The sequence below is a fragment of the Emys orbicularis genome, chromosome 7, assembly GCF_028017835.1.
Source record: "Emys orbicularis isolate rEmyOrb1 chromosome 7, rEmyOrb1.hap1, whole genome shotgun sequence".
Lineage (NCBI taxonomy): Eukaryota > Metazoa > Chordata > Testudines > Emydidae > Emys > Emys orbicularis.
In genome coordinates this window covers 35438118-35465106 of record NC_088689.1, presented here as the reverse complement: position 1 = coordinate 35465106, position 26989 = coordinate 35438118, and the positions used below count along the sequence as shown (strand labels likewise).

Genomic DNA, 26989 nt, shown 5'->3' with positions numbered 1-26989 from the left:
GAAGGAACTGAAAGGGTGTGGAGCGGTGGCGCCTGATATACCGCTGCATGAGCGCACCACTCCAGAGGGCACCACAGCCAGCCCTACAGATACCGCTAAGGCAGAAAGCTCCAAAAACTGTACACATGGGCACACACACCTACATTGGAATGGACATGAGCAACACATCTTGAAGAACAACAGTTACGAAAGGTAAGTGACCATTTTTTTTAATTTATACCTGCTTGGCATGTAAAGGCTGTGATGAGGAAAGACTAATCCCTATGTAGCAAAGATGAAAATTTCTGAGTGAACTAATTCTCTGCAGTTGAGGCCTTAGGGTCTGACAATTAGCCAATTTCTGCAAATTGATTTGGAGGTTTGGGTTCCACAATTGGTTTGTTTTTCATCTGACGCAGCAAAAGCTTTTGACTTGGTCAGCTTTGTTTTTAGAAAAGGAACATCTTTAAGTGCCACCTATCATCTGTATTGTTTTCCTATGCAACTGAGTCTGTGGACCAGCTAATCCGGAAAAATCCAGGGGTGAGGTGACACCACAGGAAGGTTGAAATCACACTTCAAGCTGATGGCATTCTGCTGTTCCTAGCATCTCACCAACTCTCTATCCCCTTCTGCAGACCCTACAGGACTCTGTTTGTTTTTCTGGATATAAAATTAATTCAGAAAAGTCATAGATTTTTTTTTCTGGTTTAATGTCCTCCAGGTATACCATATGACTTCTCTCTTTGTCAAGCTGTACGAAAATTGTAGTGGCAAAAATGTGGAGTACAGTCAAGGTTCCGTGAACATCTTATTTCCAAATGATCTTGGAAGAAATTTCCAAACACTGTCTGATCATAAATGCATTCCAGGTTTTTTCATGAGTATATTGGCATTTGGGAATGTGCCTGCACCAGCATATGTCCAGTGGGCAGTTAACCAAATTCTGCAAGGATGCAGCTTTACCACAGTATTCTGATGGATGGGTTGAGTGTGGAGGAATGTTTGAAAGAAATTCCTGGTGTGTTAGTGAACAACTATTTGGGAGTAAAAGTGAAAGTAGCACATCAGAGGCTATCATCCAGGAGAACCTGAAGTCTCTCCCAAAGTGTCTTTTTTGTGCACCCATGATTCTGACAATGTTGCTGGTGATAAGAATAGTTCAGCGTGGCAAGGGATTAATTTATCAAAGCCAAAGCTGATAGGGAATGAAAATGACAATTAGTAATATTGAATTGCACTTTCAGATTTCTACTGCCCCACTGCAAAAATATTATTGAGATGTTATCTATCACCTGCACACACAGGCAGAACAAAGAAAAATATCATAGCCTAATAAATTACCAACCCAGCAAAGGATTAAACCATGCTATCTAATGTATTGTGTATTAATGTTATAGGCTAATGCCCTGTTACCAACAATTTAAGTGATTCTATATGATTGACGAATACAGAATTTAGGTGAATATTTCATACTGAATTTTCTGACAATTCCTGACTTCAAGTCTACATTTTACTTTCAAGTTTAGGGTGACTGTTTTTTTTTTTAAGACAGCAGATCACAACCAGTCAGTATTATGTCTGTGTTAGTAAAGAGCAGAGATATAATTGCCATGCGTTTCCTTTACTGTTAACATAATTGCCAGAGTCTGTCTACTTTGTGATATGGACCTTTAACTTTCCAGGGCGCCTAGAGCTTGGGAGGGAGCTCCTCTAAGGAAAGTATAAGTCCGAGTAAATATATCCAATGCTAAAAATCAGGCCAAAGAGAGAAGGGGGAGGGGTAGAATTGGTAAATGACTCTTCAAGGCTACTTCTGATTGGAGAGCAAGAAGTATGAGATATTCTGATGTGGCAGGTATCTGCCCCCTCACGCTGCTTTTTAACACCGGGGCCATCAGAGTTGCCACTGTTCAGACATCTGAATCCACTTGGTGCAGCAGAAGGACTCCAGTGGGTAACTCTTTTTCTTAATTTAACTCTGACTGAGATTTGCATTTAACTACTTTTGTAATGAAGTATTTTGGTTGCTTTTTCTCTGAGTGAGGAGGGTATACAGGAGATGTCTACTGAAGTTGAGCTTCCTGAAAATCATCAGAAAATCCATAATTACGGTCAGTACAAGATGGGTTAAACCTTTCACTGTTTTCAAAAGTGCATGGTCCGGGAGTGACTTTTTATAGAATATTAATTTGCTTGGAAGACCCGTGCAGATCAGGTACTTTGAACTGCCTTAGGGGAGAACCTTTCTGGAGTGTATCTAATAAATCATTTCACATTAAGGTCTATATTTCAGCATTAAGCCAGATCCCATGTTATGGGGTGATACAGAAACTTTTGAGATGGGGGCCAGATTCATTGTTGTCATATGGGGTAGCAGGAGGACAGAAAACAAAGGGACACATCAAGGCATTTGCAGCAGGGCTGTGAATTAGGGAACCTCAGCGGGTAGAATAAATAAAGTTCTTAAGACGTGTACACTTGAAGCAAAGGAAGTGTTCCTTTGGGAATTAAAATGAATCTTAATATAAAGTTCACTTCACAATTCTCTAGCCATGTTTCTAACACAAATGAAATACTGCAGATTTTTTCTCTGGTCTCTCAAGTATTGTTTTACAGCATTTATTGCTGTGCAGAATCTCTGAAGCCACATCTCTGAAACTGACTAGAACTACAATCTCTGAGCACATTAAATGTTACCTCCAAATAACTATATAAAAAAATAAGGTTGCAAAGTCAAGCATTTATAACTTTGGAAATACCAGACTTCAGTTTGCCTGTGCAACCTCAATTCAGCTCCATAGCATATATGTATTATACAGTCAATAATTTACACATTCACGTGATTTGTTCCACAAGAAAAATGGAATATGGACAAAGCAATTTATTTTTCCTTAATCTCATTCTCAGGCATAGCTGGACAGTTATAGATGTCAACATGAGGCAGATGTGTGGCATGGTAAATTTAATTGGAGACCGTTAAAGTTTGGCAAAGGCATACGCAACTCAAAACAAGCTCTTAAAATGGAAAGTATCAGAGAACTTTAGCTACAGGCAGCATTATCAGCTCCATGTATAATATTGGGAATAACTTCAATTGTTTTCCTTGGGAAGCTTCAGATGATTCTAAATACTGTATCTTTGACCATCTTAAAAAAGGCATTTGATAGGGCGGTGCCTTCCTGACATTTTCATTCCCTTCAGTCTTAGTCTATATGGTTGGATTAGAGCAAAGGATTAGAGAGACTGAACATTGGAGTGGTTTAAAATATTTGCATTTCATCTTTGTGCCAAATTAAACCTGATTTACGCCTCACTGTCTTATCTAGGCTTTTATAAACAGTTGACAACGTTTAGGGTAAATTGAAAAGTTCACTTGATTTTTTTTTCTTCTTAATTAATATTTTATTACTTGCAAAAACCAATATGTAGTTACAACATATCAGCATTAATACAGACCTACACAAAGATGTGGAATCAGTGCTTACTTTGTGCTGGCTGAGCCCCGGCAACTCCAGGCTTGGCAGTTCGTAGGCCCGGCTCCTCTGGGCTTGACGCATCAGTTATGAAAGTAGAAAAATTGCTTGTGTTCTGGCACCCAACTGTTCGAGCCCTGGCACCTCTTTCGTTATGAATTAAGCAGTGTGTGGAATATGCAGCTGTTGTTGATGAAAAAGACATTCAACGAAACTACTGTTAAGTGAGTGAATCTAGCTATTCTAGAATGGGTATGTTTCAACAAAATGTTTTTTTGTAGGAAAATGCCAATTTGTCACAAATGAAACATTTTGCAGAAATATCAGTTGTGTGGAAATTTTATCAGGGCGGTTTCCTGGGTCCAGGATGGAATTTCAAGAGGCAGAGTGAGGATGTTGGGAAGGTCAAGACTATAACAGGGTTCAAAATAGAACTAGATAAACTCATGGAGGATAAGTCCATCAATGGCTATTGGTAGGGCCCTATCAAATTCATGGTCCATTTTGGTCAATTTCACAGTCAGAAGATTTAAAAAATGGTAAATTTCATGATTTCAGATATTTAAATCTGAAATTTCATGGTATTGTAATTGCAGGGGTCCTGAGCCATAAAGGAGTTGTGTGGGGGGCAGGCAAGGTTATTATAGGGGTGGGGATTGGTACTGCTACTCTTACTTCTGTGCTGCCGCTGGCAGCGGTGCTGCCTTGGGAGCTGAGCAGCTGAAGAGTGGCGACTACTGGCTGGGAGCCCAGCTCTGAAGCCAGAGCCACCAGCCAGCACCCGTGCAGAAGTAAGGGTAGCATGGTATGGTCTGCCACCCAGCTCTGAAGTCAGCACAGAAGTAAGGGTGGTAATACCTTCACCTCCTAAAATAACCTTGTGACCCTTCTGCAACTCTCTTTTGCTATTAGGCAGGATGGTCAGGGATGGTGTCCCGAGCCTCTGTTTGCCAGGAGCTGGGAATAGGTGACGGAATCAATCACTTCACTCCCTCTGGGGCACCTGGCATTGGCCACTGTGTAGAGGACAGGATACTGGACTAAATGGACCTTTGGTATGATCCAATATGGCCGTCTTATGGAGACCTCTTATCCCAAAATCAGGCAGAATAGATAGCTGAATCTGGGTCTCTCACCTCCTTGGTGTGTGTGCCCTAACCTCTGGGCTACTAACTATTCTGGTCCAATATCTTCCTTGTGTTCTCATTCAGTTTCAAAGGGTCCCCGTTTTGTTTCTATCTAGAATTTTTTTTTTTTTTTTTGAGATTTCAATTGATCACAAAATGGAATGTTTGTTTTCTGGTCAGCCCCGCTGCATACCCTTAAATAACAGTAAACAACAAGATGAGTTCTGTAAGAGTATTCAGTTGGCAAGTATTTAATATTATTTACATTTTATTGATCCTCCAGACTTTTCTATTCTCTTCTGTTCTGGTTCTTATACCACCCTCAGTATCTGCATGTCTCTCTGGAATGTGTTAAGCACCGTGACTAGCACTTCTTATGTGTGATTCTTTTCTCCTGAGTGAGAAAATTTCATAAGTAATTTTTTTGGTTTGGCATTTTTTATGTATTTATTGCATGCCTCCCCTGCTCTGTCAGGAATCACAGCCTGCAGCAGAGCTAGTTTCCAGGCAACTTAAGAAGCACAGCTGTCCTGAAGCAGGTTGCCTGACTGGCTACACCACCTGATTGGCTGGAAAGGCCACCAGGTAGGCTCTTAAGCCAGCAGCAGCTCGCTGGCTTCTCAATGCTCACACCTGTCAGTGTGACTCCTCCTGTGTTGCCTTCTTCCTGCTGCTCCTGTCTTGCACTCAGCCTTGTCTCAGCCCTGCTGAGCCTCTCCTTTGCCTGTTACCTTGTCTGTATCAGGTAATTCCAGCGTCAACCCTCACTCCCACTTCTGACTCCGGCTTTGACACTCAGCTCTTGTATCCAGATCTTGACCTCCAGTTTGATCCAGACCTCTGGCTCCTGACTACTGACTGTGACTCTAGCCTCTGGTTCCGACACTTGGTTCCTGACATCTGCTCCAACCACTAGGCATGATTCCTGCTTTGACCACTAGCCTATATTGCCCAAGTCCCAGTCACCTGACAGCTTGTGTGTTCATTATTGAAGACAAACTCAAAGACATTCATCTTGTATTTGGAATGGAAAGTGGTAATGGCTGCAGTAGTTATTAGATCATGTGGGAATTAATTCTACTGCCTTAGAGAGAATTCTGTCTCCTGCACAAACAAGTTTTACCTTTGCTGAGGACAGCTCCATTGTACCCAAGGAGTGGAGTTGTTAACAACAAATCTTATCCCAGAGCTTCAGGCGATCTTTTAGGTTTCTTCTTCAATGAAGGCCTTGAAGATAATGACAGAGATCTTGAATTCAACCATCTGCATCAATGATGTTAAAAGTTTAAAGCCACATAGCTTTGTTCATTTTTCATAGACTCCTAGAAATGTAGGACTGGAAGGGACCGCAAGAGATCATCATGTCCCCTACACTGAGGCAGGACAAAATAAACCTTGACCATCTTGAGAGGTCTTTATCCAACCTGTTCTTAATAACTTCCAGTGATGGGATTCTCTTTGATTCCCAGCCAATGGGAGCTGCACAGATGGCACTCATGGTGGGGGCGGGGGTAGGCAGAGTGCAGAGAAGCCTGCCATGCCTCTGCCTAGAAGTAGCTGGAGCTGGAGCCAATGACAGGTTGCCACTTGCGGGGAGCCACCTGAAGTGAGCAGCCCCTGATCCGGCACTCTGCCCCCCCCCCCGCACCCAAACTCCCTCCCAGAGCCCACGTTCCTTATCCTGTCCCACACCCCAACCCCCTGCCGGCCCCACGCCAACCAGACTATAAACTGGCATTTCAATGAAGATCAGAGCTTATAGAGCTTTCCAGTTGGTGAAGTGCCAGATAAAGCAGCTTTTTACTGTACTGTGTTTGCCCTTCTCCAGCCCTCTGGGACCTCACCCATTCTCCATGAGTTCTTGAAGATAATTGCTAATGGTATTAAGATTGCTCAGCTAATTACTTAAGTACTCTAGTATTAACTTTGTCAGGCCGTGCCATTTTCAATGCATTTAACTTAACTAAATATTCTTTAACCTGTTTATTCCCTGTTTTTGGCTTGTTTCTCTCCCACTTCCCCCACTGTTAATATTAATTGTGTTGAGTATCTGGTCACCATTTTTCCTTTTAAGGAAGACTGAAGCAAAATAAGCATTAAACACCTCAGACTTCTTCATATCCTGTGTTATTAGCTGTCTTTCCCTGATAAGTGGAGGATCTACACATTCCTTCATATTTCTCCTGCTCCTAATATACTTAAAGAACCTCATTATCTTTTATGTCACTTGCTAGGTGTAACTCAGTATGTACCTTAGCCTTTCTAATTTTGTTCCTACATGCTTCTGCTAAACTTTTCTACTACTTTTTATCAATGTATCGATATTTCCATTCTTTGTAGGATTCCTTTTTGATTTTAAGATCATTATGCCACTCCATATTCGCCTCTTATGATTCTTCCTATCTTTCCTTCACATAAGGATAGTTGGCAGTTGTATGTTTAATATTGTCTTCCTGAGAAACTCCTTGCTTTTTTTTTTTTTACACTGACTTATGTCATCATTGAGCAGTGTCATTTTTATGAATGTGTTCCTACCAAAACTATTGATGGATAAATTATTTTGCACAGGTCCAAGATGTGGCTGTTCATTCTAGTGACATATCTGACACAAGCAACTGCAGATTCAGAACTCATAAGAGGAGGACATGGGAATCCTGAGGCATTTATGAATATTGTAAGTTTCTTATTGGAGAAAGTTTGGAAATAATGGCATGTGTTCACTGTTACTTATGTTATTTATTTATAATTTCTATACTAACAGATTTGTCCTTTAAACAAATGCCTCCCAGGTCTCCAGCACCTACTGGCACTCTCCATTTTTCCAGAAGGGTACAATTTAATCTGCCTTGGCTAGAGCAGAGATCATGATGGGTACTGGCTATTGAGTCTGGTTTCAGTTATACTGAACTCATCTGTGGTCTGTGAAGTTTCACCACTGCTCTGAATTGGGTCCAGTTTTATTAAAAATACAGCGAACATAAAGTAGAACAACTTTTTGCGCTCTTCCCCTCTGAGCTTTTCTCCCACTAGTACAAGAAGTGAATTGGCAGACAGTAAATAGTGATTTCACTATCAAAGCTACACCGCTTGATTAATTTAATACTGCTAATTAAAAACATAAACTTGATATTGCATAATAGTATTAATGAATCAGGGATGCTTTTATATCTTGGAAGCTTGACAAAAAGTTCTTAAAAGGGTGAGTTCTGGTACTCCCGCTCACTCTCTCCTAAAAATATTTGTTTCCTGTTTAAGGATCTAATCTGGTATTCCCATCTATGAGAATTCACATCCAGCTTAACCACTGATCATGAGCTAGTACCTTTTCATTTTAACTTAGACAAAATGTCTGTGGATCATATATAAAATAATCCACAAAGTGCCTGATCATATGAGGTGCAGGGCTCAGCTACTTGCAGGGTCAGAATCAAAGTTGGTCCCTTTCTTTCCCTAGCCCAGCACAGTTAATTTTACTTTACAAGTGTTAGCTGGTTATTTCTGGCCTGTGATTGGATAAGTAGAAAGGCTCTGCCTACAAACACCCTTCTGCATTCCCTGGGAGAGAGGCATGTTGCAATGAATGTGGGGAGTTTCACAGAACTCAACTTCTCACTGTTGAGGATGCTGAAGAGTCCAGCTGTAAGGCATTCCTATTTCTTCACCCCAAACCTGCACCACACCATTCCCAGCTGAGGAAGAGACCTGGTCTTTCCTCTGCTTTTTGGACCTTCTGTGGTCTGACAGGACTTAGTACTCTTGAAGTGTGTAAAAATAGAGCCAGTTAGATTATTTATGAGAGAATAAATATTCTAATGAATTTAGGACTTTTTTTCCATTTGTGAATCACTCACATGGTGTTCCTGATCCCTCAAATGTATTAATTAGACCAACTATTCACCAAATGGTTTAGATGGATAATTTTTATGAGTAATTAAGTTACATTATTATATTTGAACTATATGGTTTACACGTCAGAATGGATAGCAGGCAGCTGCTGGTCGGGGCTGTAGTAACAGGGGGCTGTAGGAAGTGGTAGAGGGACGGGTTCAGCATTCCTAGTACCTCATTTTGCTGATTATCAGTAGAGGCTCATAAGGGCAGGGCAGCTGGGCAATGTGTGCCATACATTGACTCATGTACAGTTAGATCTTCCTGGTTTCTTTAAAACGACTCCTGAGCAAGCCTATATTTGGCAGGTTTGATAACAGCTTTCAGATGTCAGCTGTCTTCTCTGCTTCTTATCACCGGGCTCTTCGGAGATTCTAAAGGTGGCTTTTCTCAGTATACATCAGAGATCCGAGCATCTAATTTATTGCTTTGGATTGGAGTATTTGTATTGTGAAAAAGTGAAACATTGGCACCCAGACTTATTTCCACTCAGCAAACTTATTTCCTCTTTTGATTAGACTCAAAAGTTAAATATTTCCTTATTTTCAATTTATGGTTCACATTTCTTATTCTTGACCTTAGAATTCCACTAAAAGCTGCTTCCACCAATAGATTTCTGAATATTTATTCTCACTAACACTTCCTCATTGGAATTAGTATTTGGATAAGTGATGGGAGAATGTGCAAATATTTTATAGACTAAAATTAAGATAGAAAAGCATCTGAATGTTTAGAATTTTGAATTCAGCCTTCTCTGAACTTCCATGTTCTGGGAACTGAGATGGAAACCAACAGCTTATACTCTCTGGGAAGATTTCCAGAGCTTCCTGGATTGGTTCATGTTAGAAATACAGTGAGAGAGACTAACTCTTGCAGCATTCGGGCTTTGATTGACATCACTTGAACAAATCAGGAAAATGCAGGAGCACATGGAAATGAAACCAAAATCAAACTGATTTGTTGATTTCCTTCATACCTGCATGAGATAGTGGATTAAAGGGACATACATAAACAAAATTAGGCAAAACCCTTTGTTTTCATTCCATAGAGTGAGAAGATCCTGGACAAAGGATACCCGAGTGAAGAGTATGAAGTGCTGACAGCTGATGGCTATTACCTTAGCATGAACAGAATTCCTCATGGCAAAGGAAATCCTAGGTACACAGGTATGGCTCCTTTCAGAAGTTCTTGGGTCTCGTTTCGGTCCTGAGAGATGCTGGTGGAAGATCTGCCTAGAAGGTGCTATGGCAGGAAGAGGGTATAGCCAGGGCTTTCTGGGAATGTGCTAGTTCTTCTCATCTCAGTGGCAGCCTGCTCTGGTGGGGCTCCCAGGGACCCCAGTTACCAATTAAAAAAGCTTTTCTATGGTGAAACCCTGCCTTTTCATGGTTAAAGTAAATGCATTAATAGCCAAGCCAGTTCAGGGAGGTTGCATTCTCACCCCCTTCTCCAGTGGAGAATGAATCAGTCCCTTGATGTGATGTAAAACTTTCCTCTTCATCATATTGGGAAAATGCTTTATTCCTGAGAAGAAATGCTCACTGAAGAGCTCTTGGTAAGCAGTTGTGGTCTCTCCCATATCCTCTGGGAGTTGGAACTTTTCCCTGTGAGGGACAGATGATGGAGAACACAATGGCAAAGAAGTGCGTGTTGGTTGAGCTTGATTATGAACTGTACGTTCTTGTTTCTTAGCAAGTCAAATACTCTGGGAAACATCATCTGTTTCAAGGTAAATCATTTCAGCAATGGAAATGGCCAAATCTAAGAAGAGGAATTTACTGCAGGAATTTCTGTGTCCAGAGCCCAGAACTGAGCCCTAATGATCTGCTCAACGTAGGAGTAATTCTCAAACTTATGATGTAAACCGAGAAGGGTCCAAAATTATTCTGTGCACATTGCTGTTGCTGGGATGTACAGTCTGAGCGTAACACTACTCAGACTTATGCTACAGAGATCTAGAAAGACTGAAATAAAATTTTTGGACAATGCTGGATTGTGTACTCAAATGAGTAAGGCAGTTGTGTACTGTCCAGAAGAGCTAGTTTCTATCCCTGGTTACACCACAGAGAAATATTACTATGTGATTGTGGGAAAGACAATTAGACCATAATTTTCACATGTCGCAACTAACTGTGTTCTCATTTTCTGGATGCCCAATTTGAGACACCTAGATCCTGGTTATTAGAATTACCAAACATTGACAACTGCAATTGAATGGGACTGGGATCAGTGGGAGACCTTGATGTTCAGAAACTCTGGCAGTAAGACAGTGTGGCCTGCAGGAATAAGCAGAGCATTGGGAATCAAGAGGTATTTTAGGTTATTCTGGCTTTGTAAAGTTAAGGAAGTTACTTTGCTTTTCTCAATCAGTTCCCTGACCTGTGTAATGGAATATTAAAACAATGTATTACAATGGTTTGCTGTAAAAAAGTCAGTGAATATTTGCCTCCTCTTCTAGACCTGGGCTGGAAGAGGAGTCAGTGTTACATCATTACCATGTTATAGAAGTTCTGTTTTTGTGAAATATTCCATTTTGTTATTTTCCAGGCCCAAAGCTTGCTGTGTTACTTCTGCATGGCCTTCTTTTAGATGGTAGCAACTGGGTTGCCAATTTGCCCAATAATAGCCTGGGCTTCATACTCGCAGATGCAGGCTATGATGTTTGGATAGGAAACAGCAGAGGGAACACCTGGTCTAGAAAACACCAGAACCTTTCAATTGACCAAGAGGAATTTTGGGATTTCAGGTAGGCTGAACTGGAGAGAAACTACTGAAGCGGACAAGAAATAAAGTTGTTGTTTTTATTTTTGTTTCAGGTCAGTCCAACTCTTTAGATTTCAACTTCTTTATTTTATATTACAACTTATAAATGTTTGACTGCTGATTTTTTAAATGACATTTTGTCAAATTCCCTTAGAGCATCTATTTTGGAAAATTTTCCAATATAAACTGTCCTGGTGGAAAATTTTCAGCCAGTTCTAACAGTAAGAGACAGTCTGTATCCCAAGGAGTTAAGCATCTAATAGATAAAACAGAGTGATCAGCAAAACAAGTACAATGATATCAATTAACTTGCATAATGTCACGCAGCAGGTCATTGGCCAAGATGGGAATAAAATCCTGATTTTCTGATTCCCAAGCTGGTGCCCAATCTGCTATACCATGCTACCTCTCTGACTGCACTGCAACTGCATGATAGGTGAGGAAGGTGCATAGAGAATGAGGAGTGCTAGCTACTGGAGATAAGAAGGAATAATGTGAATTATGCTGACACACTGCTGAGTTCTAAGTTGTAAAGGGAACGGTGTGTCATAGTGGATGGGTCAGATAAAACCTCTGCTCAATTTTCAGCAACAATCATAAAAAAGCAAACAAAATGTTAGGATGCATAATGAATGGTAAGGAAAATACTTAAAATATACCGATGTATTATTATGGCAGCCATCCCCATGTAGCACTGTTTACACACAAACTTCAAAGTTCTTTTTTCTTAGTATGAGAATAAAGACATGCTGTGTTGTTATTAGTGTTAGCTATGCCAGGTTGTTTTGTGTAGAGGCAGCTTCGGGGGAGATGGAATATGAACCTTGGCTCTTGACTTGGGTTAGGTGTAGCTAGGGTTGCTTTCTGAGCACCAGCCACTGTTGAACTGAAATTCCTGGAAGAAGCCGCATGCTCTTTGGCCATCTCATGTCAGGGCTGGTATACACATGTTAAATAAATCAAGTTACACTTAAAATATACCCAGATTCATCACTGATTTCTTCTGCACTGGAAACGACCCTGCCAGGCCCTTGAATTCTACTATTCAGCAGAGGAGCAAGACTGAAATGAGAACAGGCATTGGTGTAGGGGCAACAATACAAATCAATGTCCATACCTGGAATACTGCATTTGATGATGGTCATGCTACTTTGAAAAGCAAATAGCAGAAATAGAGGTCTTGAGTGATATGCATGGGGAGACTTCCCTACGAAGAGAAAGCAGAAAAGACTGAGACTATTGGTTTAGAGATGAGAAAGAAGAGGGGATATGATAGACATACACAAAATAATAATATAAAGAATCCTGCTTGCATAGTACTTACCTCAACCTACGACTCTTATGCCTCACTTTATTAAAAAAAAACCCTCCTTTTTCTCTTAATTAACAACCCAGAACAAAATAAACACAAAAGAAATATCTAAAGAAACAATTCACATCCAAAACTATACTTTATTTTTATTAATGGACAGATGTGTGGTTCAATAATTGCTTTTAAATGCTACATAGGAGCAGGAATTACAACTCAGTTATGCAAGCAACTTTCTCTTTTTGTGTTGCAGTTTTCATGAAATGGCTATGTATGACCTTCCAGCATTGATAGACTTCATTCTGCAGAAAACTGGACAACAGAACTTGTATTACATTGGGTATTCTCAGGGCTGTACCATAGGTATGTTCGGAAGAAGACCATTAAATGTGTTTTGTCTTTTTGTCCCTATTTCATAGTTAAGGTTTGATTGGGACTGTAATTTCACTGTGAATATTATTCACATGCTCTTATAACAAGAGACTGGTCAAAATGAGTGCATCGCTGCTGTCTACTTCCATTCAGATGTGCGAATGAGAGAGTAATTCCCAACTGTGCATAATCTTGGGAAGGAGATAGAGGGGAGACCAAAATTTTGAGTAGGGAGCTGAGTGGACAGAAAAGCAGATGGATGGAATTGAGATTATAGATCTCAGTACTGGAACTGGATACACAAATGATAGTCATGTTAAGGCTGTTCTCCTCCTCTTGTTGTTAAATTCTGAGTATGTTCTTGGGACTCTCATATTATCTCAAACCTTCTTTCCACTACTTGTAACTGAAACGGCCTTATAAACAGGGAGGGAACACAGTATTAACAGTTTTTTTGTTTTCATTTCATTTTAAAAAAATTGGCGATGTAGAAGAGAAATCCAAGAGTCCTCCAAAATGTACACTATTGAAATTGTTGTTCTCCAGCATATTCTGAGGCAGACACGGAGAAAAGATTGCCTGTATAGTTAGCAAAGATTGTCCTTAATTTAATATCAGATACCTGTAGTTCCAGCTAGTGGGCACAGATCTTAGCTTGTGTTTACCCTGAGATATCTTCAATTTTTTTTTCTGCATCAACTCTGATTTTTTTTACAAACAAAATATACATTGAGGTTGGAGATTAACATTTACCTTAATCAAATCAATCTCTGCCTGTTTATACTGGCTTGTTGTATGTTGTAACTTGTTTCTAAGAGTGCTGTAATTAATCTCTTTTGCTTTCTCAGCTTTTATTGCATTTTCAGCCATGCCTCAATTGGCTCAAAAAATCAAAATATTTTTTGCCTTGGCTCCTGCATACACGTTAAACAAAAGCAAAGCCCCTCTGACACAACTGATATTTCTTCCTACTGATTTATTAAGGGTATGTAGAATCCTCCATATTTCATTACTCTCATGAATAAATGTTGTTATATGAAAAAGTTGTAAATGGAAATTTAGGATCTGTGGCTTGTATGCACACTGGAGTGTTATATGTACATTTCCCATGCAGCAGTGCAGAACATTATGTATAGAAATAAGTTTATCATGCATCATGCAACAATAGTGTGATAAATGTATTGAGACAAGGGTTAGGGGAAACTGGGGATTTTGTGTGTGTGTGTGTGTGTGTGTGGGGAAACTAAAAACTTTTTCATCGACTTATTCCACTTGATGTATGCATGTCTGAATTTTGATTTTTTCTGGAAATATCAAGCCTGAAAGCTTTTCACTGACAGACATCCAAAAGCCTGAAAAGCCCCCACTTTGGACAAAGAGTCAGGCATGAGAAATGGCATGTTCTTTCAAGGACCATAAAGTTTGAGGAAAGAAGGAGGAAACATTCCCCCAGAAATAGGAATGGAGAGCCAGCAATTCTTGAGCTCTTCTCAAATGTATACAGCACTCTGCAAATATTTTTTCAGAAGTAGGTCTGTCTCATGACCCTCACTTTAAAGATTGGGAAATTTTGGCTCAGAGATCCTACTGCTCCTTAAACAGAAAGGTCTTGTCTAGGCCAGGATTAAAAGGTGTGATGTTAGATCAAATTATCTAGATGAATTTAATTAATACTATCGAAAATTGTAGCGCTCGTTGAAAAAATTAAGTAACCTGGTTACCCGTTAGAAAATGGTTTACCTTGAAATCAAAATATTCTACAAGGAAAGATAATTTTTGGATGACTTTTCTGTCACAAAAATCAAAATGAAATGCTTCATTTCAGGTCCATAATCTCTGCCTCTATCAGAGCCACTCGGGTCCCTTCTGGCAGTTGTACCTCTGGGTCCTCCATGCCAGTGGCTCTCAACCCTTCTGGACTTCTGTACCCCTTTCAGGAGTCTGATTTGTCCCATGTACCCCCACGTTACACCTCACTTAAAAACCACTTGCTTACAAAATCAGACATAAAAATACAAAAGTGTCACAGTATGCTATTACTGAAAAAATGCATACTTTCTTATTTTTATCATATAATTATAAAATAAATCAATTGGACTATAAATATTGTTCTTACATTTCAGTGTATAGTATATAGATCAGTATAAACAAGTCATTGTCTGCTTGACATTTTAGTTTGTACTGACTTGGCTTGTGCTTGTTATGTAGCCTGCTGTAAAACTAGGTAAATATCTAGATGAGTTGATGTACCCTCTGGAAGACCTCTGAGTATCCCAACGGGAACGCGTACCCCTGGTTGGGAACCACTGCTCCATGCCCTTATTATCATCTATAACCCATGTTTATGGACCAGATGATGCCATGTGGTCTTTTCTCTGTGGCCAAGCCACTGTGGTGCCTCATGGGATTCCATTGGCTTCTATGGAATCATGAGTTCACCCATGGTCTCTCCAAGGGGTGCATTTATTTTGTGAAGGAAAAGTAGGAGAAAATGGAGAGATTATCACAGCTCGGCCAAGAATGGTGATCCCTCTCCTTAGGTGAACAAAAGAGGACAGGCTGTGACATTTTACTAGTACTGAAGTGCATCTGTCATTCACTAATTGTATATGGAAGAATTCTTGGCTTGGGTAAAGCTGTTCCTACAAATTTAACTCTTTACCTCAGTCTTTCTGAGAGAGAACAATAGTAATCAATGCATTTAAGAGTCATGGTGAACAACATCTTTATATTTTCTCAGATTGTATTTGGCAAGAAAGAATTCTGTCTGTTAAGTGCGAGACTGAAATCACTTACTGCCAAGGTGTGCGGAACTGCACTAATAGAGCGACTTTGCATCCAAACCCTCTTTTTTATTTTAGGTGGATTTAATGAGAAAAACTTAAATGTGGTACGTATAGTAACAATCCTAGTTAATTAATCTGCATAAAACAGCTTCTGAGTTTCACAGTGTTTGTGCAACATGCCATCATCATATACAACAATGTATATATTAGTGCCCCAAATCCTCATTCGGGATTGCGCTCCCACAGTGCTGGGTGCTATAGAAACGTAGAATATCTAACCTGCAATAAGAGAACTAGGTCTTTAGACTGTTGCAGAGTTTGGGAAGGCTTTTGTGTGTGTCATAAGTATCTAGAACTAACTGTGGCCTTTACATTTGGTTCATCTGTTCCTTGTCTTTGCTGCTGAAGCGCTTCTTTCTTTTTTTACTCCATTTCAGAAAAAATTGAGTTTTTTTCCTTCTGCAAATGTCAGTGCTCATCCCTTTCCTATTGCTATGTCAATGAGAAGAATTTTGAATACAATGGGTTTCCAAAATAATTTGGGTGACTAGGATCAGTAGTAGTGCTGGTTTAAATTCACATGGGTTTGTGTGCAAGTTTTGCTTTTTTTATTATGACTCTTATTTATTATGATAGTTTCTAGCATCAGTCAAGATCAGGCCCCATTGTTCTAGGCACTATACAGACACATAGTAGACAGTCTTGCCTGGAAGACCTCACAATCTAAATAGACAAGAAACACACAATAGGGTGAGAAAAGGGATAGAACACATAAGCAGAGAGAACAATGTGCTAGTATCAATTGTCATGTTAGTTCAGGGATTTTTTAATTATGATTTCTGTTAGGAAAACATTAGCTAAATGGAAAGAAAAGCAAGGCGGAGCAATGAGGGGGACAGAACAGGTGAGAAGCGGGAATGGAGGAAGGTGGGAGGGACAGTGATTCTAAAATGCAGAGACTGATGCAGGGGGTGGAATGGGATTAGATTAAACAATCAGATTAAACAATTAGATTATCAGTCAGTTGGTCCATGCTTAAACTGCTTCTTCAGTTGCTCTGCTGGCTCCAGTCTCGCTGGACCTCCCTGAAGTTTCTTTCTTCAAGCCCAAATTGAATGTGGAAGGAATGGTAATAGGAATGGGGAAAGTGGAGGGGATTCTCATCTGCACAGTTTTGGGTATTGGGTGGGCTTCATTTTACCCTCTTTTCTGCCTAGTACAGCAATCCTTGCTTAAACTATTTCTGCAACTGCTCCTGCTAGCATCTGTCTCTGACTGGTTTCTCCCTTCACATGGCTGTGGGGAGGATCTTTGAGTTTAAGACTAGAATGAATCAAAACACTGAATGTAAGTGTCAAAGGGTAGATACAAAGCATTGTGAGGTGTTGGGTCAAGGCAGACAATGAAAGGGGTAGCTATGGCTCAAGCAGCGAGAGTCACCAGGGTGTCCCCTGTCTTTAGGGTATTGGGACCCAGCGGACAGAGTCCTTAGAGCCACCCTTGCTCTCAGGGCAACGCAGCCAAGCAGCCAGAATCCTTGGAGCTTCCCTTGGGCAGTTGTGTCCACCCTACAGGTGGTGCCCTCACCCAGCAGCAGCTGCAGGGTGGGGTAGGAGGACCCGGGCCCACCCTGCTCCACCAGGTCCTGATCCAGAGCCTGTGAAACCAGTAGTCCTGGATTCAGGCTTGGTTTCCTATTTCAATCTTCACATTTCTTGGTTCATTTCCAACCCTTGATTCCTGCTCCATCTGTTCCATTGGGGGTAGTGACCTCCCATCTCTCTTGTCCTTTGTGGTTGAGGGGAGTTCCAGCTTGGATTCCACGTCTTTGGACTCAGCAGTCTGGAGCTCCAGCAGCTCTCTGGCAGGAGCCGGCAGCGTATGTCCGCTTTCCTCCTCAGTCAGCCCAGACTGAGCTGGGCTGCTCCATTTTATGTCCTACTTCCAGTTAGAGCATGTCTAACGGGAGTAAGGAGGCTTGGCCTCTTCAGCCCACAGGGTGTGGTCAATCCTAGCTGGGCCAGTCTAGGGTAGATACACCTCATCACAGTAAGTAGCAGTCAAAACACCCGTTTCTCTCTCTTTGAGTGGAAGCTATGCAGTGTGACCGAGTGTCATGTGATTTTCTTCAGCTACCATAAATCTCTGGTTCACTCAAAGCATGACTTAAGTATGCTCCAAACCAATTGAACTCATGAAATTTTGCTGTGTAATGACGTATCCACTACAAAATGTGGGCTTAGCTCCCACTACACTTGCCTTTTGTAGAGTTACAGTCATGCAGTTGGTTAAAACCTATTTTAATGCCTGGAAATTATAACTTTTCGGACTTGAAGTAAGCCCCAACTGTTCTCTCAGGCTTTTCCTAGGAGCAGGGGGATGGGAAAGGGGCTGTGTTTGGAGTGGGTACAGTTTTTAGGCTTCCACATTTTCCCCTGGGTTTCTTGTAAAATTTATTTGATTTACTGTGAAAAAAATTCTATTTTAAATTGTGTCCTGTGCCTAGATCTTGAATAGGTGTAACTAAGTTGAATGTTAAGTGAAAGTAGAATTTTGTCCGTGATAACTTCACTTAGAAAATGAATATTGTGTAACAATAATTTTTTTCTTGCAGAGCCGGGCAGATGTGTATTTAGCAAGTTTTCCAGATTATACATCTGTAAAAAATATAATCCACTGGGGCCAGGTAGGATTTCTGATATTTATTGCACTGTTTAACCATGTCTTCTTTAAAAATAAATATACTGCACTAATGGATGGTGTTTAAAAATTCTTCCTTTCACACTTCATTATGTATTATGTATCACACTTATTCAGTTAAAAATTTGTATAGGAGAAAATCAGCTATTTATCAATGAAATAATCATCTCTCTTTGGTAGCAGAGAGTGTGGTTTTGTATTACATTTAACAGGGTCATTCAGAATCTGCTCACTGTTTAGGTATTATCTGTTTGTTTTATTTTAGTTTAGTTTATAAATTTTTCGGTAAAGAGAAGAATTCTGATGATCCAAAATAAAGAAAGAATTATCTATACAAGCAGAGAGGAAAAATATTTCTAGTGTAATAAATATCCTCCTTCTGCTATATGTCCTCAATGAAGGAGAAGGGAGGACGGAGAAAAATTAACCAAGTTATACAAAAATTTCTCAAAACCTCAGTGAGCTGAGCAGACAATTTTTTCTTAGTATATGCATGGCCTCAGTGACTCAGAACTGGATCCTGAGGTGAATAGGAGTTGCAAGTACTCAATTCCTCCCTGGATCAATGTTTTAATATACTCAAAGGTGCTAATATGATTGATTTTGTGGTTAACAATGCTGGACGGATAGTTAAATGTGAGAGACAGGAAAGCTGGGTTCTCCACAGAATTCCTGTCTAATTTTAGGCAAATCACATACAATCTGATCTTGCAAGGCATTTCTGCAGGGGAAGTTGTGGTCTGAGCACTGCAACATATTGGGTCTTTCAGATACTGTATTACATGGTATACTTTCCAGGTTTTCATTTTCCCCACAAAGATACATATTATACCCAATGGGAGTTTCTATAAATGTCTTCGGAGAACAAGCTTTAGTCCTCCATATTATTTTTACGAAGGAATTCCTGATCTATGTCAACATCATCCAGATGTTGCTGAAATTTATTTGAAGAGGATGAAAGGTGAATAATTTGTGGGGAAAGATTTTCTTCAATTCGGTGCACATACTCTTGAAAAGTGTGGCAAAAGAAATGCCCTCGTCTGGTAGATAATCACATACTCCCATGGCAGTAACTCCAGCTGCCTGACTTTTTTCCCTTCAAGTACTGGCAGGTCCATTACCTCCAGATGCAATTGCTGTTCCTGGGGCAATAGAGTTCATAATTTGCAAGACACCCCATGGAATTTACCTAAGGGACTGGAGGCCTAGTTAGTTACAGGTGAAATCTTTACAACTGAGGCAAGACCACATTGAGTAAGTTCTTCAAAGAAGCTCACAAAAAGGTCCCAGTCCAGCAAAGCATTAAGAATATGCATAGTCCCATTAATTTCAAAGGGACTATTCATGTACTTAAAGACTAGTACTGGTTTATGTGCTTTTTTACTGGATTTACTGGATTTTTACTGGATTTATTGGGGCTCAAAACTATACTTCAGCAAAGTGTAAGAGGGGATTTGTCCCACTGTAGTAGGGGAATTTCTCTATATACACAGTACCCAAGCTGCACTGAGTCCCTGCCCCCATTCATTTCACCCTGATACCTGATATTTTTAAAAAATACATTTGTGTATTATTGAGTCTTGAATATATAGTTTTAAATGAAAATATTCCCTAAGAGTAAATAGAGAGAATGATTTTAAAGAATGTTATGAAATCAGCTTATCTTTTATATTGCACAGCTACGTATTCTTGTTTATAGAAACTCTGTTGAACTTTGCATCTTAGTGTTATTCTTTAGTTTGGGCATTTTATGACACTTTAAAGCAGAAAAACAAATTAAGATAATTCAGTTGTGTTTTGCATTTTACACCCTTGTATTTTCTTTTTAGTTATCTAAATCTGGAGAATTTAAATATTTTGACTATGGCTGTAAGAACAAAGATAAATATAATCAGGTAGGGAAAAGTGATTTATGTTTGTTTATTTTGAAAGTTAAGACTATGTACCTGCAGGGATCAAGGTGGCACAGTGGTTTGTGCATTAGCTTTTTCATCTCTGGAGACCTGGGTTCCAATCTGATTATGGTCAGAGCTGTCATACTTGAGACCCTAAATTATCTCTTTTCTTGGAACGGGTGGTATAGGCTGCACAACTGAAAGGCTATTTGTGACTTAATCTTGAACAAAACACAAGAGTTGATTCAAGAAACAACTGTGTGTGAGCCAATAAGAAATAGTGACCACAATAGAATTAAGTTTAACACCCCGGGGAAAAGAATTTTAACAAAACCAAGCCCTGTGACACTAAGCTTTAGAAATAAGGATTTCAAAAAATGAGGAAGCTTGTGCCTCAGAGTCTAGAGTCAGAAGTAAGGAAGAAAATCCTTAGTGTACCTGGAGGTTATTTAGGCACCTTGTAATAGAGTTGGGGGCGGGGGGGTTGAATATGCCTACGCAGAAAAGGGAGCCAGAAGGCACAGAAGGAAAGGTGGCCTTGCATTAAAGTATGGGAGTGGCCATCAGGAGATCTGGCTTCAACTCCCAGTTCTGTCATAGACTTTCTGTGTGACCATGAACAAGTCACTTAATCTGCTTGTGCCTCGGTTTCCCTTTTTTCCTATGGGGATAATGACAATCCCTCTTTTCCTTCCCTTTGTATAATTATTTAAGTTAGGTCTGTTCAGATTGAAGTCAGTGGGAGATGTTGGGCGCTGGACACTTTCCAAAATCAGGCTACTTACATAGAAGCCTAAATCAGGAATTTCAAGCAAAACTTTGGCTCCTGGTTTTGAAAATCTTGGTGCAAAGTCTCAGTAGGTGTAAAGATCAGACATCAACATCCCAGTTATCTCAGAGAAAATTAAAACAAAAAACTAGATAGGACATCAACTTTCTCCCTTAAGGGCACAGGACAAACTCTCAGTGGTGGGGTTAGGACAAAACTTCTAGTATGAGCACGTTTTTCATAGTTATCCAAGGTATGGCTCCTTGCATCTTCTTTACAACCATTCTTCTTTTGGCATATGCCTTCTGATGGCCCAAACAATGAATTAGATGTTGAGTAAGTGATGTAGCCTCTCTCACAGAAGCATCGTCTGGAGACATCAAACTCATCTATCCACCATCATGATGATAAAGTGGGCAGCCCATAACCAGATGGCACACTGTTCTTGAACTCACAGGGACAGGATGGGGAGCTCCACAATCGCCACAGTAAAAGTTTAAGATAAACCACCCATGACCACTAGATATCCTGTTGTTACCAAGAAGAATCTCTAGGCTCAGATGATTGTTCTGAGGGTCATGCGAGAGCTGATCCAGAGAGACTAGGGGATGCTGATCTGAGGAGTTTATCTCCCAAGAAATGTGCCTTCAATTCAAAATATACTCCCAAGCCACCTGTTGCCACCATTGCTTAGAAAGGTTATGTCTGATGTACTGTCAGGGCCCTACCTCATAATGAGGTAACTGTGGGTTGATTAAAAGCAATAGATTTGAGGTAAAGATTATCTTTTTTTTCCTGTGTGTGCCTGCACAAACCACTCTTGGGCCATGATTAGGGCTCCTAGATACCATGATAATACAAATGACTAATAATAATAATTAATAATTAAAGACCACTGGTCTGGACTGCAATGACAACTCCTATGTTAATGCAAGGCTAACACTTATATTTGGATTAAAAATCATTGAGGTTGCGGACTTTCATTTGTCTGATTTTTTTTTAATTGCCTCCTCCCTCCCACAGACCACCCCTCCATTTTATAAGGTAGAAGATATGACCGTGCCAACAGCATTATGGAATGGTGGACGTGACTTGGTTACAAGCCCACAGGCGACTGCAGTCTTACTCCCTCGACTTACAAATCTAGTTTTCTATAAGTATTTTCCTGATTGGACCCATGTTGATTTCATCTGGGGTCTTGATGCAACCCAGCGTATGTATGATGAAATCCTTGAATTGATGGAGAAGCATCCATAAAACCACAGACCACTTAAGGATTTGGTCTACTTATGAAAAATGTTTGAGTCTCGTATGTGGACATGCATGCTACTGCACTCATCTAAATAAAAATGGCCTCTTGTGACTGGTTTGGTTTTATGCCTTTTTTGTTTCTGCACCAATTTTTCCATCCTGCTGGTGAGTTTCAGTGGGTAGGCCACCATCTCAGCAAGCCTGAGCTACTTTTCTTAGATGGAACAAATTCACTCAATAAACAATTCTGGAGTGGTCATTGTAGTACAGATGTGTTATGGTAGCACCAAAAGGCCCCAGTTGATATTGTGCTGGCTACTCCACAAACAGAGGTAATCCCTGCCCGGAATGGATTAGAAGATAAAGAATCCTGTTCTGTAACTAGTGTTGATTAATAATTCTGTTACAAATATTTTCTTTCTTTGTTTGGCATTTTTGATTGAATAATTGCTCCCACCCTCGTTATTTGACCAGCTTTTCCTATACTACTGGGTGAAATCCTAGCCCTACTGAAGGCAATGGGCGTTGTGCTATGGAGCTTTATGGGGCTGGGATTTCATCCTCTTTGTTTCCAATGCATAATCCATAAATCTCTGTTTGCTTCCAATCCCTTCATTTCAGCACTTTGGCCTCCAGTCAAAGTTCTCACTTCTTAAACTGCAGGAACAAACAGGATTTATTAGAAAATTAGCTCTCATCAATGCAGCCTTACACAAGCCCCAGTGCTGCTGAGTGTCTCTGAAGCACACTGAACACTCCTCGGACCACACCCTGTTACCAGCTGTGTCCCCCTTGATCTCTTCTAACCCTTAAAGGGACAGGAGACAGGAAACTGTAACCCTGACCTTCCATTATGGCTGCATCATTAGCAGTTATTTACAGAGTGAGTCTGAGTTATCAGTTAGTTTCACTTGGAACATTTAATTAAGGAAAAGAGCTGTTTTCAGCCCAAATCTACATAATTCTGAGAGGGGAGAGAGCTGTTTCCACAAATCTTTTATTTGGAGTGCATAGTGGATGTTCAGTTCTTCTCAGGCATTTTGGAGTCAGATACTGAGAGAAAACTGGTCTCTGTGTGTGTGATATAGCATGGCCAGAGGGCAGCAGGAGAGTGATAGATGGGAGATATGTAAGCCCCAGGGTGATGAGAGCCTTATTCCCTGTAGAGGGAAGAGAGGCTACTACAGATTAATTAGAGCACCAAAGCCAGTTAAGCCAATTAGAGCACCTGAAGCCAGTCAACTGATCAACCCCCCCTGCTTCAATCAGACAGTTGAAGGAGTTGAAGCAGAATGGTTTGGTGTTGGAGCAGAGAGCAGTTTGGAGGAGAGCAATTTGGAGGGAAACAGAAGACACTTTGGAAAAGTGCTGTGGCAGGTCAGAAGACCAAGACCCTAGGTAAAGGGAAACCCGGCTTGTACAGAGCAGAGGGACTCCAGAGGTACAAGGGATTGGGAGAAACCTTGCCCAAGCAGAGAGAGGGCAGGAAGCCCCCCAAGCTGAAGGGCCAGAGAGGGAAGTAGCCCAGGAGAAGGAATCGCTAGTTCAAGTGGTTTACCGCTATCCCTAGGGCCCCTGGGCTGGGACCCGGAGTAGAGGGAGGGCCCGGGTCCCTCCCTCTCCACTCCCCTTCTCTGGGATACTAGTGGGACAGTTAATACCCCAGATCAGGGGCGAGAAACGGCACCCTGAACACCCCCACAAGAAGAGAAAGCGCGGGATCCATCATAGTAGTGCGGGCAATTTGCCACAGTGTGTCACTGAGATACATTGAAAGGAACTGGTCTCATCAGTCGTTCCCAGTTTCAGGCCCCACTCTCATTGAATAAGAATCAATGATGTAATGCAATTGCAAAAAAGACTAATATTATTCAGGGGTGCACTAACAGGAGTGTCATATGTAAAACATGGGGGTAATTGTCCCATTCTGCTCAGCCTCGATGAGGTCTCAACTGGAGTACTGAGCCAACACTTTAGAAAGATGTAGACAAATCAGAGAGAGTCTGGAGGAGAGCAACAAAAACTGATGAAAGTTTTAGACAACCTGACCTCTGAAGAAAGTTTAACAAAACTGGGCATGTTTAGAGTTGGGAAAAGAAAGCTAAAGATGAACAACCTGATCACACACTTCAGATATGTTAAGGGCTTTATAAAAAGGACGGTGATCAATTGTTCTCCATGTCCACTGAAGGTAGGACAAGATGTAATGGGCTTAATCTGCAGCAAGGGAGATTGAGTGTATATATATATTAGGAAAAACCTTCTTACTATAAGGATAGTTAAACTCTGGAATACGCTGCCAAAGGAAATTGTGGAATCCCCATCATTGGAGGTTTTTAAGAGCAGGTTGGACAAACACCTATCAGGGATGGCCTAGGTTTACTTCATTGTGAGATTGGTGGCTTAGTGAAACATTCAAATTCTCTGAGGACATCACTAGTGTTTAACAAGTAATAAAGAATTTCTGAGTTTGGACCAAGACGAAGGTAACTAAGAAATGAAATAACTAGCTGCAAGGTGATGTATCAGAGTATCCAGTTGCCAGTATCCACCTGTTTTCTGGTCCATCCCCCAAGCTAAGGGCATCTCTGCGTCACCATGCAATACAGAGGCTGTTAGGAATACAAGAAATTGCTATTATCATCCCGGATTGCTGGTCTCTCGCCACAACTCCTAGACTCACAGCTCATCCTGTGCACTTGGGATGTAGAGGGCAATGCCTTCTGCGCAGGAGCTAGGTGGGGGTTTAGTGGGCCACTGGAAATAACCCACCCGCACCATGAGCACACTGATGAACCATGCCTATTGCCTGATTCCTGCCACAGGAAGGAACTGCATCAAAGGGGTTTCCAAGCAGGGATTTCTACCTTGGCAGGACTATGTGTCGGCAACAAAAGACTCAAGGTGTTTGAAACAAGAGCTTAGTCAGTTTTTCTTTATACCGTCTTGATGTGTAAAGGCTGTGATGAGGAAAGATTAATCCCTATGTAACAAAGACAAAAACTCTTGGGTGAACTAATCCTCTACAGTTCAGGCCTTAGGGACTGACAATGAGCCAAGTTGTGTATTAATGTTATAGGCTAATGCCCTGTTACCAACAATTTAAATGATTCTATGTGATTGATGACTACAGAATTTAGGTGAATATTTCATACCTGAATTTGCTGACAATTCCTGACTCCAAGTCTACATTTTACTTTCAAGTTTAGGGTGATTTTTTTTTTAAGACAGCAGATCACAACCAGTCAGTATTATGTCTGTGTTAGTAAAGAGCAAAGATATAATTGCCATGCATTTCCTTTACTGTTAACATAATTGCCAGAGTCTGTTTGTTTACTTTGTGATATGTACCTTTAACTTTCCAGGGAGCCTAGAGCTTTGAATGGGTGCTCCTCTAAGGGAAGTATAAGTCCAAGTAAATATATATCTAATGCTAAAATCAGTACAGAGAGAGATGGATTGGTAAGTGACACTTCAAGGCTGCTCCTGATTGGAGAACAAGAAGTATGAGAAATAGTGATATGGCTGGTATCAGCCCTCTCATGTTGCTTTTTAACACTGATGCCATAAGAGTTACCACTGCTCAGATATCTGAATCCACTTGGTGCAGCAGCAGGACGGTGGTGGGTAACTCCTTCTCTTCATTTAACTCTGACTCAGATTTTCCTGGGACAGGATGGGGGATCACTCTCCTCTCTGTGACTTGATTTGTGTCTCAAAACAAATTTGTAGATAACTTTGCATTTCCATAGATGGCAGAATTGCTGCTGCCTGTGAGACTCCCTCAGAAGGGGGTGGGAGGGATCAAGTCTTTGCTTGTATTTGGAATGAGGTATTTCTGGTTGCTTTTTCTCTGAGGGAGGAGGGTATACTGGAGATGTGTACTGAGGTTGAGCTTCCTGAAAATCATCAGAAACTCCAGAATTATGTTCAGAACAAGGTGGGTTACACCTTTCATTGTTTTCAAAAGTGGATGGTCCAGGAGTGACTTTCTATAGCAAAAAAACTTCAGGACCAGACTCCAAAGAGAAACTGCTGAGCTCCAGTTCATCTGCAAATTTGACACCATCAGATCAGGATTAAACAAAGACTGTGAATGGCTATCCAACTACAGAAGCAGTTTCTCCGCCCTTGGTGTTCACACCTCAACTGCTAGCAGAGCACCTCACCCTCCCTGATTGAACTAACCTCGTTATCTCTATACTGATTTATACCTGCCTCTGGAGATTTCCATTACTTGCATCTGAAGAAGTGAGGTTCTTACCCACGAAAGCTTATGCTCCCAATACTTCTGTTAGTCTTAAAGGTGCCACAGGACCCTCTGTTGCTTTTTACAGATTCAGACTAACACAGCTACCCCTCTGATACTTTCTATAGAATGTTAATTTGCTTCAAAGAGCCGTGCATATCAGGTACTTTGAACTGCCTTAGGGGAGAATCGTTCTGGAGTGTACCTAATAAATCATTTCGCATTAAGGACTAGATTTCAGCATCTAGCTAAATCCCATGCTATGGGGTGATGCCGAAACTTTTGAGATGGGGGCCAGATTCATTGTTGTCATATGACCTACTTGTACTGCTTCTGCAGCAGCTCCTGGTACAGAGTATGCGGTGGGGAAGGACAGAAAACAAAAGGATATGTCAAGGCATCTGCATCAGGGCTGTGAATTAGGG

The 26989-nt window shown here is 40.8% G+C and overlaps 1 protein-coding gene across 1 annotated transcript; it reads left to right on the top strand.

The window, feature by feature from the left end:
* The first annotated feature begins 7157 nt into the window (after positions 1 to 7157).
* On the top strand, positions 7158 to 22321 carry LOC135881460 (lipase member M-like). The gene is made up of 9 exons (XM_065408122.1): positions 7158 to 7256; positions 9519 to 9636; positions 11018 to 11216; positions 12796 to 12905; positions 13763 to 13899; positions 15655 to 15804; positions 18315 to 18386; positions 20230 to 20295; positions 22088 to 22321. The coding sequence occupies exons 1-9, from the start codon at positions 7158 to 7160 to the stop codon at positions 22319 to 22321; spliced, it is 1185 nt and encodes a 394-aa protein (XP_065264194.1).
* Positions 22322 to 26989: the final 4668 nt, after the last annotated feature.

Coding starts and splice junctions, on each gene's coding strand:
- LOC135881460 (XM_065408122.1), top strand. CDS start 7,158: ATGTGGCTGTTCATTCTAGTGACATATCTGACACAAGCAACTGCAGAT. Junction 12,906..13,762: donor TTCTCAGGGCTGTACCATAG/GTATGTTCGGAA, acceptor TTGCTTTCTCAG/CTTTTATTGCATTTTCAGCC. Junction 18,387..20,229: donor ATATAATCCACTGGGGCCAG/GTAGGATTTCTG, acceptor TTTTCTTTTTAG/TTATCTAAATCTGGAGAATT.